General features: G+C 41.6%; 1 protein-coding gene and 1 long non-coding RNA gene across 2 annotated transcripts in view; one reads left to right on the top strand and one right to left on the bottom strand.

The window, feature by feature from the left end:
• LOC111666094 (solute carrier family 45 member 3) overlaps positions 1–19,360 on the top strand; it is a 31,380-nt gene extending 12,020 nt beyond the window's left edge. The window contains exons 2-6 of the mRNA XM_023421321.2: positions 6,954–7,316; positions 11,603–11,793; positions 11,901–12,564; positions 15,571–15,836; positions 15,928–19,360. Coding sequence (XP_023277089.1) covers positions 7,169–7,316; positions 11,603–11,793; positions 11,901–12,564; positions 15,571–15,836; positions 15,928–16,371 — 1,713 coding nt within the window. The 5' untranslated portion in view covers positions 6,954–7,168 and the 3' untranslated portion in view covers positions 16,372–19,360. The remainder of the gene's footprint in view (positions 1–6,953; positions 7,317–11,602; positions 11,794–11,900; positions 12,565–15,570; positions 15,837–15,927) is intronic.
• On the bottom strand, positions 8,388–11,607 carry LOC147818255 (uncharacterized). The gene is made up of 2 exons (XR_015438153.1): positions 11,115–11,607; positions 8,388–8,441 (listed from the first exon to the last, which is right to left on the bottom strand). It is a non-coding gene; the product is annotated as an uncharacterized LOC147818255 (long non-coding RNA).
• Positions 19,361–20,080: the final 720 nt, after the last annotated feature.

Here is a 20,080-nt window from a genome sequence, read left to right as displayed (position 1 = left end):
CTAGTATCACACTGTATCTTACCTCTGTCTGTGAAAGGCCAGAGGTGCAAACAGTTAATGTGCAGGATAAAATAAATAGGATTAAATTATTTATTTTGTAATAGCAAAAACACACACTTTAATTCATGTATTAACATTTGGGTTTTGTAGATGCTGTCATTCAGACTTCATTGTAGCTTACTGTATGAAATAAAACTACCTCTGTATGGTTTGGACTAATGGTATTGAAAGATAAGTTGTATGTTTTTTTTTTTTTAAAGCTTAATTGAAGCTAAAGTCTTGACTAAGATGTTCTGATGTGACCATTTATAATTTTTACAAGAATATTTCTTTAATGAAACTGCATTGTGTGTGCATTTAAAGGATGTAAACTTGTTAGATCTCGATTGAAACATAAGCGTATTTAACACCGCAATGCATGCTACATTAAGTGTTATTACATGGCTGAATTAATAATTTGACTTAAATTCAAATTTCATGTTTTCAATAAGATAAAGGCATTAACATCTGCTGACAGTAACTGAGCAACAGCCTCTGACTTGTTTTGAGTTTATTTCAACAAGGTAACAGAAATTGGCTGTCAGGACAGAATGAAATGAAACAGCTGTCTGAGAGAAAAATTAATCATAAAATGTGATTATTGTTTTCCCTGCATCTTCTAAATAAAATGTCTTGCTTGCATGTTACAACATAGTGTTGATCATAAATACCATCTCACAGCAGTTAACTGGTTGCTGATTAAACCTAATTAAAATTTGACTGTGCTATTAACGAAATGTAAACACACCTGATCATGGCTGAATGAAAACTCATTAGCGTTTGCATTCCGTCTCATTAGTCCTTTCACCTTGACACAATAGGTTTTCAGTGATTGGAAAGCCACAGTCTGGGGAGGCATGTTATCAGCCACATTGACTCACAAGAGGCTACATGGCTGAACTCTGCTGCACTCTATTGTTGTGCTATTTGCATGAGCCAGAATGATAACGGTCACCTCCCTGAGCTGTAGCTGGCTTCATTGTGGACAGAGGTGCGGGCCTCCCCCAGTTCACCCTCTGACACACACACACACATCTACAAACCGTAATGCCACACCAGGGCAACACAACCCGCCTGCATTTGCCTCATTTTGTGTGTTGGTCTAGCTGTGTGGCTTCTCAGTTGCCCCCCTCAGATAAGCATTAATACCCTTTTCCACTCACTTGGGGTCTGGAATCCACTGGTGTAGAGATGCTGTTGAAAACAGTGTTGGGGTATTCCTGTCCTGTGAATAAATTAATGATGACTCTGAGTGCTTTGATAATGGATTTGACATAGAACCAGAGCTTAGATCCTCTTACTGAAATAATTTTTGAAAACACTGATGGCATTGCTTTCTCAGAAGCCATGAACTATTAGTTCCTTGTCATCTTTTTGGTCTTTTAAACTTAAGGGACTTCCTCTGAGTCATCGTCCTAATTAGGTGCACAGATAAAAAGAGCACTTCACATTTTGGCACCGCAAAGTCATTAGACCCTCCAGAAATAAGACAAGGTCGTCTTTCCTGCTCCAATATAAGATGTATGTCCCTCCATCATATCTACTCACAGAGGCACCACTTTAAAATAACTGGCAACAGGTTGACTTTTCATTTAACAAGGCAGCACAGTACAGGAGTAGAAGATTTGCAGCAGACTGTCGTCCCACTGCTGGCGCTGTCTTTGAAATGTTAGGTTGGTCACATGATTTGCGGTGAAAGGCAGGGTCAAAGGTCACAGTGACGGATGTGGGCTTAAGATTACAGGCTGGGGGGTAGGGTCAGCATGGTTTAAGGCGACCTTTCAAGTGAGCAGAAGCAGAACACATATCCAAACTCTAAACTTTTTGTTGAAGTAGGTCAAAGAAGTTCCACGTTATTATCCAGTTTTCAGTAACGGAGGGAAACTGTGTGTGTTTGGAAAAATGGTGCCAGAAGTCTGATGGTGCGCGCATCTCGTCATGTCAGGTCATGTAACAATGTGGAACATCTGGTAGAGGTGAACACGGGAGAAATGGTTAACAGGTTAAACGACTTTAAAATAATAATTGTTTGCATGTGAAGTGTTGTATGGGGGTTAATGGAGCTGAACTGTCAATTAAAGCACTGAACGTGTTGGTAGCAGTTAAGACTTAAGAATTGAAAAGAGCTCATGTGTCATTTCAAGTGAAACTGTGTGCTCAGAGTGCAAAGTAAATTTTGAAAATGCAACCCATATTCACTTAGTCGTGCAAATTGATACATTTTTGTGTATCTTGCTTTATGAACCTGTTTCGTAAATGTACAGATGAAAGGAAAAGTTTAATCACCGCTGAGTTGAACATAACAGACACACTCCCAAACATGCAGTCTGTGCATCTGCTGCTAGCTAACATACAGCTGATATACAGCTAATATACAGTTTGTGGTCCAGTAATCAAATTTGTGCAACAGAAACAAGGCGAACATTTGCTTCACTTTCCGTCAGAGCACGACTTAAAATCTGAGACAATGAAATTTTAGGAGAGGGACTGAAAGAGATGGTAATAGTGTGTCAATTAATCTCATGCAGGACGATATACCCGTATTGACGAAAACTTCGATATAGAATGAAATATTGATATTGTCTTTACAATACACATGATAATATGTAATGCTAAATGTTAGGCCTTGTGGATCTTCTGTTTATCAGTTAATCGGGTCATTTCACTATCCATTAAGTGTAATTGTCCTTTTTGTATGCTTTTGTACAGTTATGGTTACAGACTCTCTACCTCCCAACACTCATTTTCTATCGATATTGCGATATTGTTATCACAAATCCTTATGCCAACGATAATTGTGGAGAAAATCTGATCCTGTGACAGCCCTATGTACAACACCGTCTGAATCAGCGCAAAGATTTGCTCATTAAATTGTTCAGTTGTTTGTCAGTTCTGACATCAGGTAGAAATCCTGGAATGAAACCTCTGAGTATGTGAGGAGGACATCATCTAGAAGGGAACTGCCTGGGTCCCCCTGAGCATGACACCATTCAGTGATGTCCCTCTTCCCAGGACTCCCACGACAATGCCAAGTTGGCACTTTTGAGAAATGCAGAAATAGTGATATTATAGTGGCATTGCAAGCAGTGCACTGTTCATTAAGAGTTGCCCCATCTCAACTTATTTGTGTTATTCGGAGAACAGAGAAGGACAGCCGTAGAGAAGGGTTTGCAGGAAGTGAGCCAGGGAAGCAGTCAGCATAAAGGCTGGTCCTGTTGTCACTCCATGCAGACGGTCAGGTCCATTAATGTGAAGGAACTCAAAGGGAGGAAGGCCACAGTGCTGCAGCCATTCAGCTTGAGCCAGACACACAGCCAGACCCTCCTGCTGAGGTTTCTGCAGCCACAGCCTCCACTGTGGTTGTGGCTCTGATGTCATCTTAGAGCAATTCCTTCCCCTCTTCTCTTCCAAACCCTGCTGTCTGTCGGGAGACCCCACGCCCCAGTCCACCCAACCCCACACACACACACACACACACACACACACACACACACACACACACACACACACACACACACACACACACTTTCTGTATCCTACCATCTATATGAACCCTGTGTGTTAATAAAAGACTTGGAAATGGACTTGATACCTCACTATATCGCATTACTCCCTGGCACAATGTATACAAAGCCTGTTTTGTATTGTGAGAATACCGCTCAGTCATTAGGAGCGATTTTTTTTGGGGGGGCCTGCAGCTGAATAGGGATTGGTAATGGAGCAGTGGGAGAGCTGACAAAAGCAGACCCCCAGCCCCCCCTCCCCCCTTACCAGCTTGGCTCAGATTGTAATGTTTAAACACGTAAGGTGACAAGGAGAGTTGTTTGTCTAACAGTGTGTGCGTGTGTTTGTGTCTCCAAGGCTATGGGAAGACGATGAAGGGCATGACTGGAATACATTGCAGAGTCAGAGGTGTCATTAAGCAAGCAGTGGAATGACTGTGTGGGTTGGCTGACTGTATTTCTCTCTTCTGTCCTCGATTCTGTTTTGTGACAGTGCCACAAACATTGCGTTGGCTAAAGAATCCCATATTTAAAACAAACAAATAGATGTTATTTTTATATGTGGCTTTGAGGTGGATAAATGGACTGATAAATGCTTTTCTGCACTACTTTCACTGTTTCCCTTGATCCCTGCCACTGTCTTTCAGTCCTTCCATCCTCTACCCTCGTCTACCGTCCTAACTCTGACATGCCACAACCACTCGGGTCAAGACTTAAGCAACCATTCAATTTACAAAACCCTGGAATCTGACTTGCATTTGGGCAGGCGTCCAGACAAGCCACGACTGCTTGGGTAGACAAATCAGATTTCTCTATTCTTGCCACTCTGGGCCCCTCAGTTTCCAGTGAGAAAGTCTGACATAGAGTCAGCTGGGGCAGCAATAGAAAGCATTCAAAAATGAAATTCAGTAGAACTATAAAGGCATAACCAGTCGTGGGCAGATATGTCAAAAGAGTCCTTCTTAGAATGCAGGTCAGAGATGAAGCTGACCTCAGGGGTTGAGGGAGGATAAGGAAGAAATGCAGAGGAGAGAGGGAGAGAGGGAGAATGTACATATATACACAGAATACGTGGGTAGGGGGTTGTAGTGGCCAGACAGGCCTTAGGGGCAAAGGCTGGTCCCCTGATGGGTGTCTTTCAGTGTGCCCAGGCTGGGTGGGAATGAGATCTGACGGGTGTGAAATGGTCCTCTCTCTCAGTGACCCAGGCCCCTGCTAGGTCCAGCCTGCTAACACTGTTGCTTTGTCCTTCAGATTCTCAAAGAGCCTGTATTTCAAAAGGCTCGTAATGACTGAGCTGGGAATGTATGAATGCTGTAGGAACTCTGATGGCATCATTCAGTTAACATCTTAAATTATAATGATGTGAAAGGCACAAGAGGGTTTATATGGACACTCTGAGTCTGACAGTGATTTGTGCAAGTGGTGATGTTCAAAGATAAGAAACTTCTGAGTTGGTGACGGACACTACTCGTTGTAACCCTCAAGCCACTCTGGTTTCTTGAGAAAACAACCTCGTTAAAAAATGTTCAGTTCTGGTAGTGATACTGATACCTTGACTTTGATACAGATTCTTAATGATACTTTTTTCGATACCATTTTAAAATATTATCATTATTATTATTATTTCTTTTCAGCTGGTTTTATTTTCCAGCTAATGTTTACATAAATTATGGCATTTTATTCCTGTTTTTATGTTCATTTGATGTCTATTTTCATGTGAAGCACTCTGAGCTGCATTTCTTGTATGAAAGGTGTTGAGTAAGATCATTACTATTATTATTATTATTACTACTACCTGTTTTTGTCTCTGCATCAGCTTGTTCAGTACATGTTGTGAAAGAGATTTTTTTTTTTTCCGCCTCACAAGCTACTAACAATTTTTGAAGACGGTACGAATCTGATCAGATCTCTCATTGAGCTGAGTACATTTCTGTGATTAGCGAAGTCGTGTTGGAGATGGTGACATCCATTTTGTTTTCTGGGAGAGAACAGATGGGCAGCATTGGCAGAGAAATGTCACACAAAATGCAAATATAGCACCTTGTTGTTTATGTGTCTGCGGCTGTTCTGACTGTTCTTGCTCTTTCCCTCTGCTTTAAAAGAACACACTTCATTCGGGAATGATGATGATAATAATAATATTTTTTGTGGGTTTTTTTGTACTTGATAAGAAGCAGAGAGATCTGTAAATGAATTCACACTTATTCTGAGCTATTAACTGGACATGTCGCTCCATTAATCTGCCTCCTCCATTGTTTCTTCACAGCTGAAATTCCTTTCGATCAGTTTGTCATATATGGTTATTTATTGTCTATAGTCACGCCAAATATTTGACCCTTGAGACAGAAGCTCCAGAGAACTCTCATAGATAAACTCTGACTCATCTTGTGCTTTTCCTTTTTTCATTTCCTTCTGGTGAAAATCAGTCAGATTCACTCTGGATTTCCTATTATCACACTAAACATGCACAGCTAGAGTGAACAGAACAGAATGAACACATGCCATCTTTACAATAAGGCCAGTAATGGAGAATGTCAGGTATTGTCGCTGGAAAAGTTATCCTTCAAGGCGTGGTAGGATAGTGTGCAGAAAATATCAAGGTGATAGTTGTTGTGGTTCACCTTGTTGTTTTGTGTGACTTGATTGACTTGCAGCTCTTTCACTTTTCCTGTTTCTGGCACATTCCTGCCTTTTCAGGTGCTAAAGACTGTCACGTGCACTCAGCTCAACAATGGCAGTAACTTGCTGAAAATTTCTGGAAGGACTCACAAGTGTGACTAAAATTGCAATCAGCTTAATAATACAGATAATGACAGGGTCAGCCAAGGGAAGGCTGGATTTTAGATCCTCCTAATACTAGAGTTATTATCCTCGGTGAAAGGGAGAGAGATGGGAAATTACATTCCTTTTTCAAAGTTAGATTTTTCAAACCTCTAGCATGAGCATTATGAAATGTAAAAAAGGCAAGCATAGCAGCAGAGGGAAAAAGAATTCTCTTGGCAAATGGTTTGGTGTGTTTGCCACGTCGCTCCAGCTGACTCATCTCCTCTGTCTGCCTGTTGTTATTCCTGCTGTCCTGAAGCTATTGGTGAGGAGATCTGAAAATACATCAATATCATATCTATGTGACTGTCACTGCCATTTCCATGTTTCTGGATATTGCGTTGGAATAGACAGAGATTAGATGCTGTTGTGAGAAAGCTGATATTCCCCATGCGACCTTGGCCACTGACAGCCAGGTGTAGTAACCTGGGGATGGCCTGTCTAATGAGGCATGCCTTGTCTGAAACAGCAGAAAATTATATACTGTAAGACATACTGCATACTGCCATGCAGAGGCTACAAATAAAGTTGTAAAATCTTTCTTTTCTTTTTATCACTGTTCTCCTCTGCTCTTCCCCTCTTCAGATCCAGAATGCTGAGAAGAGGATGAATCTTCCAGGTCATCTGAGACATCCACGTGTCTTCGCTGCTGTCCCTCCCCGACAGCCCTCTTGTCCCACTGGGGCACCATCTGCCTCCCCACGCTCCCCTCATTGCCCCTGCCCGGCTCCCTCCCCCCTCCCCTGCCCCCAGTAGTGGCCATCCCAGAAGGGAGGAAAGGCGAGCCAGCCCCCGTAAATATGCCTGGATGGAGGTCTCAGTGGCGTCTCGTCCTGCTGAACTCCCTGACCTGTGGCCTGGAGATCTGTGTGGCAGCTGGGATCACATACGTGCCCCCACTGCTGCTGGAGGCTGGAGTGGAGGAGCGCTACATGACCATGGTGCTAGGTAAGGGCTGGGTGAAGACTGAAATAGGGGGATCAGGTTACCAGGCCTCTTTGCTTCCTCATAGTGTGTGTGTGTGTGTGTGTGTGTGTGTGTGTGTGTGTATGCAAGTGCATGTTTTGCTTCTACCTCATTCTCTTTCACACATATGCATGTTCTCTCATCATTTCTCTCTCTCTGTCCCTTTCTGACAGGGTATTCATTAAACTTGACAGGCAAAGGTGGCCATGTTCACATACGCACATACTTGCACAAACTCTCAAGGATAATAGAATGTGAAACTGCTAGAATTCAACTATCTCCTCTGTGCCTTGTTTACTGACCACTGTGTCTCGTCTGAGTGTTTCAAATTATAGATTTTTATAGTCCTTGAATGCCACATATTCACCTTGCATTGTGTATTGTCGTGGGGCTGAAAAGAAATAATATTTTATTTTACTCTGTCTGAATGCTTTTGTTTCCTGCGGCTACACTGAGGCCATAATACAAATGGCACATCATTTCATTAGTTGCTATTAAATTCATCAAAAATATGATAAATCAGAATAGGCTGTACCCTCCAAGGAATGCATGATGTGACCATGTCCAGCGGTAGCCAAGTGTGTGTGGTGGTGGTGGAATGTTGCACAAGGCCAACACGATGCTCCAGGGCTCCTGACTTCTTTCTCTTTCAGGTCATAAAGACATAATTGAGGCAGTTACACTAATCAGTGGCCAAATCACCTGTTGTTTTGTTGAGGTGGTAATTAGGCACTAATTGAAAGGCAGCAGGAGAGCAAACTGCCTGGGGGGGGGGGTAGAGTCATGATCTCCCACACTGACACTTGGGCCTTGTTCAGACCTGTCATTAACCTGCATCTTCGTTGATCTGATCACAAGTGGGCAGCTCTAAGCTCGCTGTCTTACCAATGAATATATACAGTACAAGATACAGCACATCAATCACAGCTTTCCTCTGGTTTTCTACAGTATTGTGTGTTGCATTCTTTAGTGTTTTGCATTATGTCCATTGTGAAAGGAGTGTTGGCCTCGAACTGGCAGAAAAATCTGGAACAGTGTTAGAATGAACAAATGTTGAAATTCAAAAGAAAGTTTTCATTACAGCAGCTCTTCAGCGGCATTGAAGACCTGGGGAAAATAAATTCTTTTTGTAAAAAAGGTACATGCCAGTAAGCCTGTGTTCCTGTGGCATTACACTTAAGATGCACATTAGTGCCACTGAAAAGCACAGGGAAACAATCAGCTGTAAAATACCAAACATTGTTTTTGCTGTCTGAAACTATTTCTAAGATGTGGACAATTCAGCTGGAGTGTAAACAGTGAATCATCTGCAAAACAATAGTTTAAAAGATTTATTATGTAACGTGTTTAAACCCAGACTGTGTGTCTTCTGTTGTGTCCTTCGGGGGGAAAAAGGTGAAAACAGATAGGTGACAGACAGTTTTCCCTGCACACTCTCACAGTTGCTTGACTTCAAAGTTTAAAACTGCCACTGTCTTTCAGACGACTGCTGCACCAAAGAGACATGACTACATTCTGAATATAGTGTAAAGTAAAATTGAGGAAGCACGTGTTGGGGACATACAGCTGGTGGACACACTTCCAGCAACAGTGATGCCACACAGTAAAACTTAACCCTGCAATAAATACGACATTTGTGAATTTGAGACTGTGTGACATTGATACAGTGATCCAACATGGTCTTTTTGTGGCTGAAGTTTGGGCCATTTTGTAATATAAGCTGTTTCAAATTTTGTGTGTGTGGGAAAAAAACAATATATTGCAGTTCAACACACCACAAACAGCCTCAAAAATTGGCATACAGTGAATCAGAGGTGAATCAGTGAGAGTCACAATATAAGCAGGACTTTGTGGTGATTAATTTGTGTCATCTTGTAACATACAGATCGTGCATAAATATGGATGCAAAACGTTTTGCTGATCATGCACTATCATACCCAGTTATTCTGGGAAGAGCCTTGAAAAAGTAGCTCATTGTGTGCAACAGCAGATATACACACTACAAACACACTCTGGAGTATGTGCTGCTGATGACCGCACCATTATGTCTGGCTCACGTATAATTCAGTTTAGCTTCTTTGTTCATATTTGTGGTTCTAGTTGCCCTTGACCTTTCAGTCTAATAATATATTGTAAGAATTTAACAAAACTATTTGGAACCCCAAGTAATGAAAACATTAAGACAGACAGGTTTCTTTTTTGAAAACGGTCATCTTGGTGCTCACAAATGAGTGGCATGTGTGTACTTACACACAATTAGCATCACCCATATGGTATATATTTGCACACTGTAACTGAGTTTACTTGTAAGTGATGTGAATAGTTGCATCCTGTCAGGCTAAATGGCATTCACATGGTCTTCACTAAAGGCGCCTCTTTGAGACATTGTCTTGTGACTAAACAGATACAATTCCACCGAACCAAAAGGCTTGGTGTGGATGACAGAAGTGACTATTCAAGTATAAAGATTAAACAATATACACTTCTGCTTTTGCTTCTCTCTAACAGCTGCTGGTGATATGAAGAAAAATGATTTCATTGTAGAGTTCCTCCCAAACAGCCTGCACTGTAAGCCAATCTGGAAATGGCACTCAACCTAATTCTCATCTCGCTGTATTATAATGGAGTGCCTGAGTGTTATTTGAATGAAGATAGATATTGTGTCTTGGGAGGCTTAAAGCTAATTTCCCCGAGCAGCAGTGTCAGGTTCTCAGATGGCTGCTTTCTACTTTATCTAACAGCCATTTGTTGGCTACTTCATCCTCCAGTTGTTACTTTCTTTCTCTAGTTTCCTCTCTGTTAGAGGAGAAGATAGTTGGTGCTTTTTAGCACCAATGTGTCCATTACTCGTGTTTTTTAAAAAGTATATTTAGGTTTTTATTTAAGTAACAAAACACATTGTGGAATTTGACACATTTTATATTGGGTTAAGACCATGTGTGGGTTAGCTTTAAGCAGCAGACTCATTTGTGTATGTGTCTTTCAATAAGAAAGCATGCTTTGGTGTGTGTGTGTGTGTGTGTATGATGTAGTGTATTGCACGTAGTGAGCAGCACTGATTGGGGAGCGTGTTGGTGTGAGACAGTCAGTCTTATAGCTGTAGATGGTGAGGATTGTAATGATGGGCCTTCACAGCTGCAGAAGGAAGAAATGTGGTGGAGGGATGACTGCCTGTCTGACATGTCTGGCTTTCTCAGATATCCTGCCTGTCTCTCTGTCTGTGCTTATCTATGTCCCAGCTTACCTGCCTGCTTTTTTGGTCTGTTTCCTACATGAAGGTTTTTGGAGTACCGTTTAGGCACAAGTGTTGTCTCACTTTCTCTGTTTCAGTTTCTTGACAAACTGTAGAAGGAACACAAATGGATTTAAGTATTTTAGCCATGCTTCTTCACTGATTTTTTTTTTTTTTTTACCCCTAGTGGTGGTATAGAGCAGTGTTTTGATGAGCAGGTCCTTGTATTGTTTGTATTTTGTGTTTATGAGCATAAGCATGAGAACAGGCATGAATTCACAATACAGCCTTACACAGAGGGCGTTTTAATGAGAAACACTGAATGAAAATGAGTGTCTTATCTGTAATGGAAGCTCCACAGGGTGCCTTTAAATGTCAAACTCTAGCCCCAAGATCTGGTCATTTTAGATAATGTGTGTGTGTGTGTGTGTGTGTGTGTGTGTGTGTGTGTGTGTGTGTGTGTCTGTATGCGAACAACCATTGTGCCATGGTGTGTTCCAATTAGCCAGACCTGGCCATGTGTTGGGGGTGAGCTGATGATGGGTTACCTGCAGGCAGCAGGCCATCTGTAAGAATCATCACTAGCAGTCAGTGATGATGCAGAGGGGCACGTGCTGTACGCCCCCTGGTAGGACAGCAACAAGAATGAACAGACAGCACTAGTAAAAGGATGAGATGAAAGACCCCAGCCAACCAGTCATAGTAGCTAGTGGAAGCCACTAAATCTCAGCAGAGATGTTACACAGTACACATGTGTGTTGTTGGTCTAGGTACCATCTGATAGTAAAATAAGGAAGGGCAATGTGTGATTTAAGGTTTCATACCTAAAAATTTGACCGTGTTTTATAAAGAAAATATTTTTTTTCTATTGTTTCTGTTTCAGTGATTGTTAATTTATATTTTTGTGCACATTGTATTGTTCACATTTCTTTTTTCTTTTGTCCACGTACACCATTTTTGGTGTTTCTCCTCTACAGATTCTGTGGTTTATATTGTTGTTTTTGACTTCCTATGTGTTTGACTTTTCCTTTCACAGGTATTGGTCCAGTGCTTGGCCTGCTGTTTATCCCTCTGATTGGCTCAGCCAGTGACCACTGCAACAGCAGTTATGGTAGAAGGCGGCCTTTCATCTGGCTGCTGTCTTTGGGAGTCCTTCTGGCACTTTTCATCATTCCCCACGCAGATGTCCTGGCTGCCCGCCTTACCTGGGGTGGGCGCACCCTGCAGGTAGCAAACCTGTTTGTTGTTTGATTGTCATTTTGTTGAATAGAGCACAAAAGACAAGATAACTGATTGTGTTTTCCATCATGGTTATGGTTATGCTTTTGCTACAGGTGGGCTTCCTTATCCTTGGCGTGGGACTTCTTGACTTTTGTGGACAAGTGTGCTTCACGCCACTGGAGGCTCTTTTGTCTGACCTGTACCGGGACGAGGAGGACTGTGGCCAAGCCTTCGCAATGTTCTCCTTCATGGTCAGCTTGGGAGGATGTGTGGGTTATTTGCTACCTGCGCTGGACTGGAGTCGTGGCCTACTCTCTGTTTACCTAGGAGGCCAGGCTGAGTGCCTTTTCTCCCTCCTCATCCTCATCTTCATCTGCAGCGTGCTCATCACCATGAAGGTGTCTGAGGAACCCTCGTTTGGCAGCGGTAGCATAGCAGGGTCTGGATCTTTACTGGAGTCTGGGGCTGGTCCAATGGAGGCCGGTCGGTGTGGCGTGCCGCGCTCATGCTGCTACCTGCTCAAATGCCAGCTGAGGCTGCTGAAGTCTGGTCCCCTGCTGTGCTTATTGAGAACATGCTGGTCCATGACCCCGGCCATCTACAGGAGCTACTGCCATGTCCCACGAGTGATGAGGCAGCTGTGTGTGGCTCAGCTCTGCAGCTGGATGGCTGTCATGTCTTTTATGCTTTTCTACACAGACTTTGTGGGGGAAGGCCTGTATGAGGGTGTGCCCAGTGCATTACCAGGAAGTGTGTCCAGGCAGAGATACAATGAAGGTCAGACTTCCTCTTTGTACATTACATTTAAGATTTGTGTTATGTGAGCTTATTTCTCTTGTTTTCAAATAATATCTATCTAAATGTGTTGGTAGCTAATTGTGGTAATCACACTGGATATTGGTTTGTGTTGGTGCTAGGGCTGCACAATTAATCAAAATATTACCCAAATCGCAATAAGGCCAAGTGCAATATCCAAATCATGGAAGCTACAATTTTTCTGATAAAAGGTTAAATGTGTCACAACATACCTTTTTTTTTTAAATGTAATATAAATCCATAGTGGTGCTATAGAGATGCCTGACCTACAAATCATACATATACTACAGATGTAAGGGAACATGGTACAGCAAAAATCACATCATTTAAAAATTTTTTCTGTGAAATGAAATGCAAAAATTACCATTCCTACTAAAATTGTGGCTCATACAGCAATCGCAACATCTGCCAAAATAATCATAATATGTTTTTGCATATCGTTCAACGCTAGTCGGTGCTTTCATTAATCTCTCCACGGAAGTTCATATTGATTTTGCTCCAGCTTTGTCTGTTAAAACTGCCAAAATAACTTCATTACCTAGTAGGATGTCATGAAGTAATCATCAATCGTCATGAGTCATGTCCGACTTTTTATCATCATGTCTTTACCTCCACCACCTGTCCACATAGCTGGCTTAAGGTCCATCCTGGCTGTGCAGTCTGTCTTGTCACAGCTGGGCAGGATGCACTCACATTCCTCGGGCACAGGTGGAAGACAGAGACAGAGCCTTTGTTCCTGCATGCCTACATGCCTTCCTGCTGCCCTCATGTTGGCCCTCTGTCAACTTATAGGACATATACAGCAAAGACAAACCATTAACATAGACTCTGATTCAAGACTTCAAATGAGGTGATGAACATTTTTGGCTGTAATGCCACTGAACAACTAACAAATCCTTTGAGCAATTATGCTTAAGCCAGTGTCAAGTCAATCCAGCGTATTTCAGGTATTACCTTCAACCCCTGCACCTGAGGAATTGTAAACAAATACACGCAGTCTTTATCCTTTCCTGTTCTGTAAATCACTGGGTTGTCACTAATCCTGCTAAGCAGTTGAATGGTTATATTCCAAGCAAATGCTTGGTTGTCAGATTCTACCTAAATATAACCTTTAGACTAAATAGACAGTCTTAAAGAGGATAAACCTTAACAAATCTGTTGTTTGAGTGGTGTAAGAGGGCCAAGCATGATAGGAAAACTTCTCTCTTTGGTGTATTTTATTAGACACATCTGAGAAAGAACAGTAGACGGGAAGAAAGAAGCTGAAGTAGACAGATGTGAGGCACATCATCTTGCCCCATGTTGAGAAGTTTCAGATTTATTAACATAGCAGGCCATGTGCGAGTCAAGTGTTCAAGTCTCCTTTTGTTTACTGTTCAGCCAGACTTCCTATCTTACATCCTATTTCCCTCCCTTCTTTTGGCTTTTCCTTTCTTTCTTTACTTAACCATGTACTTTTCAGCTTCCCCTCTCATTTTATCAATCCTTCTAACTATTATCCACCTGTTTTCTCATTCTCTTAATTCTTGTTCTCAATCTTTCTTTCCCACTTTCTTTCACATTTTCATCCATCCATCCACATTCTTCTCTCCTCCCTCTTTCTCCACCTCTTTCTTTCTCCCTACTTTGTTTGCCTTTTACTTTTCCTCTGTCTCTGCTCCCTTTGCTTGCTGGACCATGAGGAATGTCACACTCACAAAGAATTAATGTCAAGGAATCGGCACAAAGAACGTGTTCATTCAAGCCAGGTAGACGGCCAAAGCACACAATTTTGAGGTCTGTCTGAGCTGCGTTCGTTTAATTTGAAACACAGCGGATGTTATTAAACCACATCATTCAGCTTACAGATGTTCCTCCGCAGAAGTTAATCTGCTTTGTCTCTAGTTTCATAGCAGCATGGAGTTTTTTTGCTTAATTTTTTTTAACAATAACTTCATCTTTTTCTGATCATCATTCCTATTGGGAAGGGTTGCAAAAGTATTTATCTGTGAAGCTCATATTCCAGAAACAGTCATTTTCCCATCCTGCAGCAGTTCTCCTGTGCACAGATTCAGTAACATTCTGGCTCAGTCCCATATCTCTGTGGGCTTGAATTTCAGTCCTCATTAGCTTCTGTAGTGTTTGTAAAGTGGGCACAGCAGCTTTGGTTTACCGGAGTAATATGATCCATGTAGTCCTTTCACACAAGTGATTCTGTGCTCCGCTGCTGAACTCCTGACCCACACTGTTCACCCAGAGCAAGTTGAGAGATCGGGCTGATAGCAGGCTGAAATAAGCAACAGTCCAGACATCCATGGATTAGTACTAAAACTCAAAAACTTAATTAAGCGATAAATGTGGGGATAAACAGGAAACATAATTAAAAATGGAGAAATTCCATTCCCATACTTGACTTAATGTATCTCAAATATTTCATTATGACTGAAAACTTGCATCCTGGGATTTTGTCAAAAGCCAAAACTCTATGTTTTATGTATTGGAGAACTAAACATTGAGTCGGTGTGTTTCTTTATAAATAGAAGTTGCATAGTCATAAGAATGTTGTTTTTACCTCTTGTGTTAGTGACTGTTTCACATATCATTTAAGTTATCTAAATCTGCCACCTTAACACCCTGCATTTTGGGTTTATATTTGGGTTTTTTTATGAGATACAAGACATGATGCATCACTAGATTTAAAATCTGTCACTAATTTGACTGTTTACGTGCTAAATTGGGGAATTGAAAACCTTTTGAAGCCATGCAGCAGATGACAAAAATGAATCTGTTCCTGTGTGTTTATTGGCTGGAGCAGAAGGATGTCTAGCTCACCAAAGAGCTTTTCACACTGCAACAGGGTAAGAATGTCAGATAGTGTCTGTGCTGACAATAAAATAGGACAAAGTTTTGTAGCGATGGCAGTCACCCTTACAGCTCTGAACTTCATTGTCGCAGCTTGTTGTAATAATAACTACATTTTTCTTTCAGGCATCCGGATGGGCAGTCTGGGCCTGTTCCTGCAGTGTGCTACCTCAACCTTCTTCTCCCTGGTCATGAGTCGCTTGGTTCGCCACTTTGGCTCACGATGGGTCTACCTGAGCAGTATGGTGAGCTTCACACTCTCCGCTTTGGTCATCTGCCTGTCCAAGAGTGTGGTCTTGGTCACTGTAATGGCGGCTCTCACTGGCTATGCATACGCCACGCTGCAGACTCTGCCTTACACACTCACCTGCCATTATCACAAGGAGAAAGAGGTAAGTACAGACCTAATATCTTTATACAAACAGCTGGTGTGTTGACAAACTGTTTGATTGATAAGTTGATTCTTTTCTTGTTTCATTTCAGATCTATATGCCAAAAAGGAAAACCAAAAGCATACATAAAAATGGTATTACACCCAAGCGAGACTCTGTGTATTTGACTCCAGTGGAAGAGGAGGTTGGACTGAACCATAAAACCGGGGATGCATACGGGCATTCCTTCCTCAACCAGGACAGTTATGAGTACTACCCCAGCCCACAGAGCCAGAACGGCTCATCTCACAGCGCCGGTGGCACTGAACAGGAGGAGGCAGAGTTGGGGTATGAGAAACGTGGCGTGGGTTTGGACTTTGCCATCTTAGACAGCACCTTCCTCCTCTCTCAGGTTTTCCCCACCCTCTTCATGGGCATGATTGTTCAGTTCGCACAGTCTGTCACTGCCTACATCGCCTGCTCGGCCATCTTTGGTGCTGTCGCCATCTACCTGGCCAGTCAAATTGTCTTTGACCAAAAGGACCTCAAAAGCTGAGAATTAGGTGGATAAGATGCGGGAGTGATGGAATCATAACTAATCAATCATTCAGGTTCCATGGGTTGAACTCAGCAATGCACTACTGTTCCCAGAATGCCTTGCTCTACGACCTTATGTTTGCTTTTATGAAAGCTCTGCATCAAGGAAGTGTGTGTGTTTGTCAGTATGTGGCAGGTCATGAGAGAAGGTATGAGAAAATATCACAAGAGACATGTTATCTGCCAGTGCAGTTTCCGTGTTACAGCAGGGTTTGTTACCTGCCACCTGAAGAGTTAACACCCAGCATGTGGCCAGGACCGGTGTGGTACTCTGTACTGAATGCTATTGAATTCTATAGAAATCTCTTTTAAAAACGTTTTGTCGCCACACATTTTCTGTCCATTGTTTTCCTCAGGTACCACCAAACACATTTACTGTAGAACTCATCAACCTCAGATACACAGCTACTAATATTTTTTGTTTTTTTGTGGCCCTGTTCACAATTTTTAAATCTACAGTTTGTTAAGTACTGAAAGCAGCACATCAAACACAGTATTGGCTTGTACAGACTCATCTGCAGCATCAATAAGCAAGTCTGGGGACTGGTCATCATCTTATTGAGGCACGCCATGTGTTTCTCTATAAGGGCAGAATGAATAGATGAATGCATTGTTTCTGCCCGTTCAGAAAATAGCATTACAAGTAGGATCATTTAACCTTTCCATCCAGGATGAAAAACGCACTCAAAGGTGTACTCCAGTTATTTAGTCTTGCAACTCCGCACAGTTGGGGAACTTGCAAGAGACAGAATGATCAAAATATCTTGTCTTTTAGTCCTTTCACCTGGTCAAGCTCCAAAATGCTGGATCCTACATTTCCCATCATACAACTTAATATCATCCTTCATTAGACCCTGTCTAGCTTTTTAAACGCCGTCATCATTCAAACTTCACACCCCCAGTTTGCAACAAAGGTTTTATGTCAAATAGTTGTAGTCAAGATTACCCTGCTGACATCACTATGACATCTTCAGGGTTGTTTTGTCGGGCTTGAGAAAGCTGAGAAGTACTCTCCGTGACAAGTAAACTGACTGTTGTGTGTAAAATTGGTGGAATAGCCCCCAGTGTAACCTATTACTTTATGAACAGTTTTACTGTTAATATTTTGTATACAAATTTACTGTACATCCCTATGGGAATTTTGTTATGCAACCTGTTGAGGTGATGTTATCAACTGTGGTGGTTTAAGAATTAATTTTTTACTGGAACTGGAATACTGCATCAAACGCCCTCTCTCTAGATAATCAAGAGTTGTCTCCTTTAGCGGACTGCTCATCCTGTCTAACAATGCTACTGATCAGGACAGTCGTCTCAGGTTAGTACCTTGTGTTAGTGTCTCATCCTGTCCTTATGCCACTGTTAAAACGCTTTCCCTGCGGCCTAAAAGCTCATGTTTTACTGTATTCTCAAATGACAATCTAGGACATCCAGATGGGCTTGTTGTGTAATGCTGTATAACAGTAAACATGCAGGGGGTGATGTCTGATAGAAGCCCACTTCACAGCAGCCATTCCTGAAAAGACCAAAAAGTCATGCAGTAAATGCAAACGTTTGGTTACTGAAAATGATCTGAGAGTAGGCACTGTATATTGATGGGCTGAAGGCCAAGCTAGTTGAGTTGAGGTGCGTGCCTGTGTGTGTGCGTGCGTGCGTGCTTGTGTGTGTGTATATATAACATGGAAAACATAGTGAGAAAGTAAACCGAGTAATATTTAAGTGTGAGGCTAATGAAAAGTGATACAACTCACACACCAGTCATTCACATTGGTTAGAATAACCTCTATCGACCTTTGCCCCTAAGATGCTGTATGTTACAATGTATTGTGGCCTTCAGTTGAGCTTTTAAAATTGACCCATTTATGCAAACACCATCCAGGTTGTTTGATCCCACACAAGAGGTGATGAATTAGGTTCAGTGGATACAAATAGTCCTGAAGGATCTTTTTGTCTGAGGTGCACTCAGCATGGGAGAATTAAAAAGAAACAGCAGAGGATTTGTTTGTAATGTTGACACTACTGCTTAGTTATATGCTTTAAAGAAAAGGAAAAAAAAAAGAAATGATCCTTTTCTCCCCTAAATGCACAGGAAAATATTGCCAAGCAGAACCTTAAGTGTCAGGAAAAGGTTGTTTTACAAGTGCCTGTACATTTTTCAAACATTTTTTGTACATATGTATTTATTTATTATACTTTTATTACAAAATAGCACGTATTAAACTATTGGCCTCTTTGGCATCTTTCATAGGTGCAAGGGTGAAGGCTGTTTCTGTGAAAGAGATAAATTATTTGTATAGATGTGATATAGAAGCATCCTCAAAGCTATAATTTAATTTAACATCACCCACTTTATCCTGTAGTTTTGTTAACATCACGAAGCCTGTTGCTGATGTCTGCTGTCAGTTTGTATCAAATCAGCTTCAGATGAGAATACTGAAAGTTTCCACCTGTGGTCTTCATTCATATAGTTGACCATTTTTATTCCTGTTACACAGCTCAGATTTGTTTTTCTGGTGCAGTTGGTGCAAACAAGAAACCTCGTCATTTTGTCAATACTGCTTTATCTGGGTCTTTATCTAACCACTTGTTTCTCCTTATCAGAGATCTGTGTTATATTGTTAACAGATAAACACTGCAGATACTCTCACTGTATAGGTGGAGTTGTTTTCAGTCCCTGTTGCTCTAAACCAAATGTCCTGTTCCAGACAAAAAGGTGCCAATGGTCAGAAGTCGTCATATTCTAATGTGATTAATCAGGTTGTTTTTTGTTTTTTTTAAATCACTTTTTTTTTTTTGCCACAAGGTTTCAGTCACTTGTGTCATTGTCATAAATGCATTCAGCCATAACAAAAAGTTGTATTTAATTTTCATTATACATCTATTAGATTGTGTATAAATATGCAGTTACCAAATAGATTTTATACAAAATAAAAGAACTGCATTGTCAATGAGATGTTGTCTTTGAGTAATTTTGTAAAACAGCATGCACTTTCCCAATTGTGAGAAACAGGTATATTATTGGTCATTACTTAATACAGTATTTGAACTTTAAAACGGAATATTACATAACAGGGTCAATAGATTTTGTTTAGTTAATTGTTAATCATTAAATTTGAAATGCACTTTGGTCAGGCTCTTAATATGACAGTGTTCTGGCAGATATACTGTCCATAAAGCTTAATGCAGCTGGGTCTCAGACACTGAGGAGTAAAGGCTGTGGACAAGTGTCTAAGAAATAACTTGGAAATGGTGCCATCCATTGGAAATGTTGGGGAACTGATGTGTGCAAGAGAGACTGCTGGGACGCAACTGCACTGGCCCCACTGACGCATGGGCATGCTGCTGGTGGCATTATCTATTACATGGAAAAGACGATAGGCTTTCATGTTGCAGGGAATGGCATGCTGACAATGTGTGCCATTTCATGACGGGCCTCTCCAGTTTGTTCCGCACAGTTCTCACGAATCCACCATAGGAAATGCAGGGGTTACAGTGTACCTATAAAAATATGATACTTTTTTAAAATGCCACTCAGGGCCTCCGTTACCCAGCCGCGCAGTGCAGTTCAGGGGGACTCGGTGTCTTGCTCAAGGACACGTCAGCAGGGCGGAAGTTGGCCGACAATGAAGTCTTGAACCCTGATCTTTGCGGCTGAGGGGCGGAGGACGCCG

The sequence above is a fragment of the Seriola lalandi genome, unplaced genomic scaffold (genome assembly GCF_002814215.2).
Source record: "Seriola lalandi dorsalis isolate HSWRI2012SDOR001 ecotype SW California unplaced genomic scaffold, Sedor1 jcf7180002054671, whole genome shotgun sequence".
Lineage (NCBI taxonomy): Eukaryota > Metazoa > Chordata > Actinopteri > Carangiformes > Carangidae > Seriola > Seriola lalandi.
This window is presented reverse-complemented; position numbering and strand designations above follow the sequence as displayed.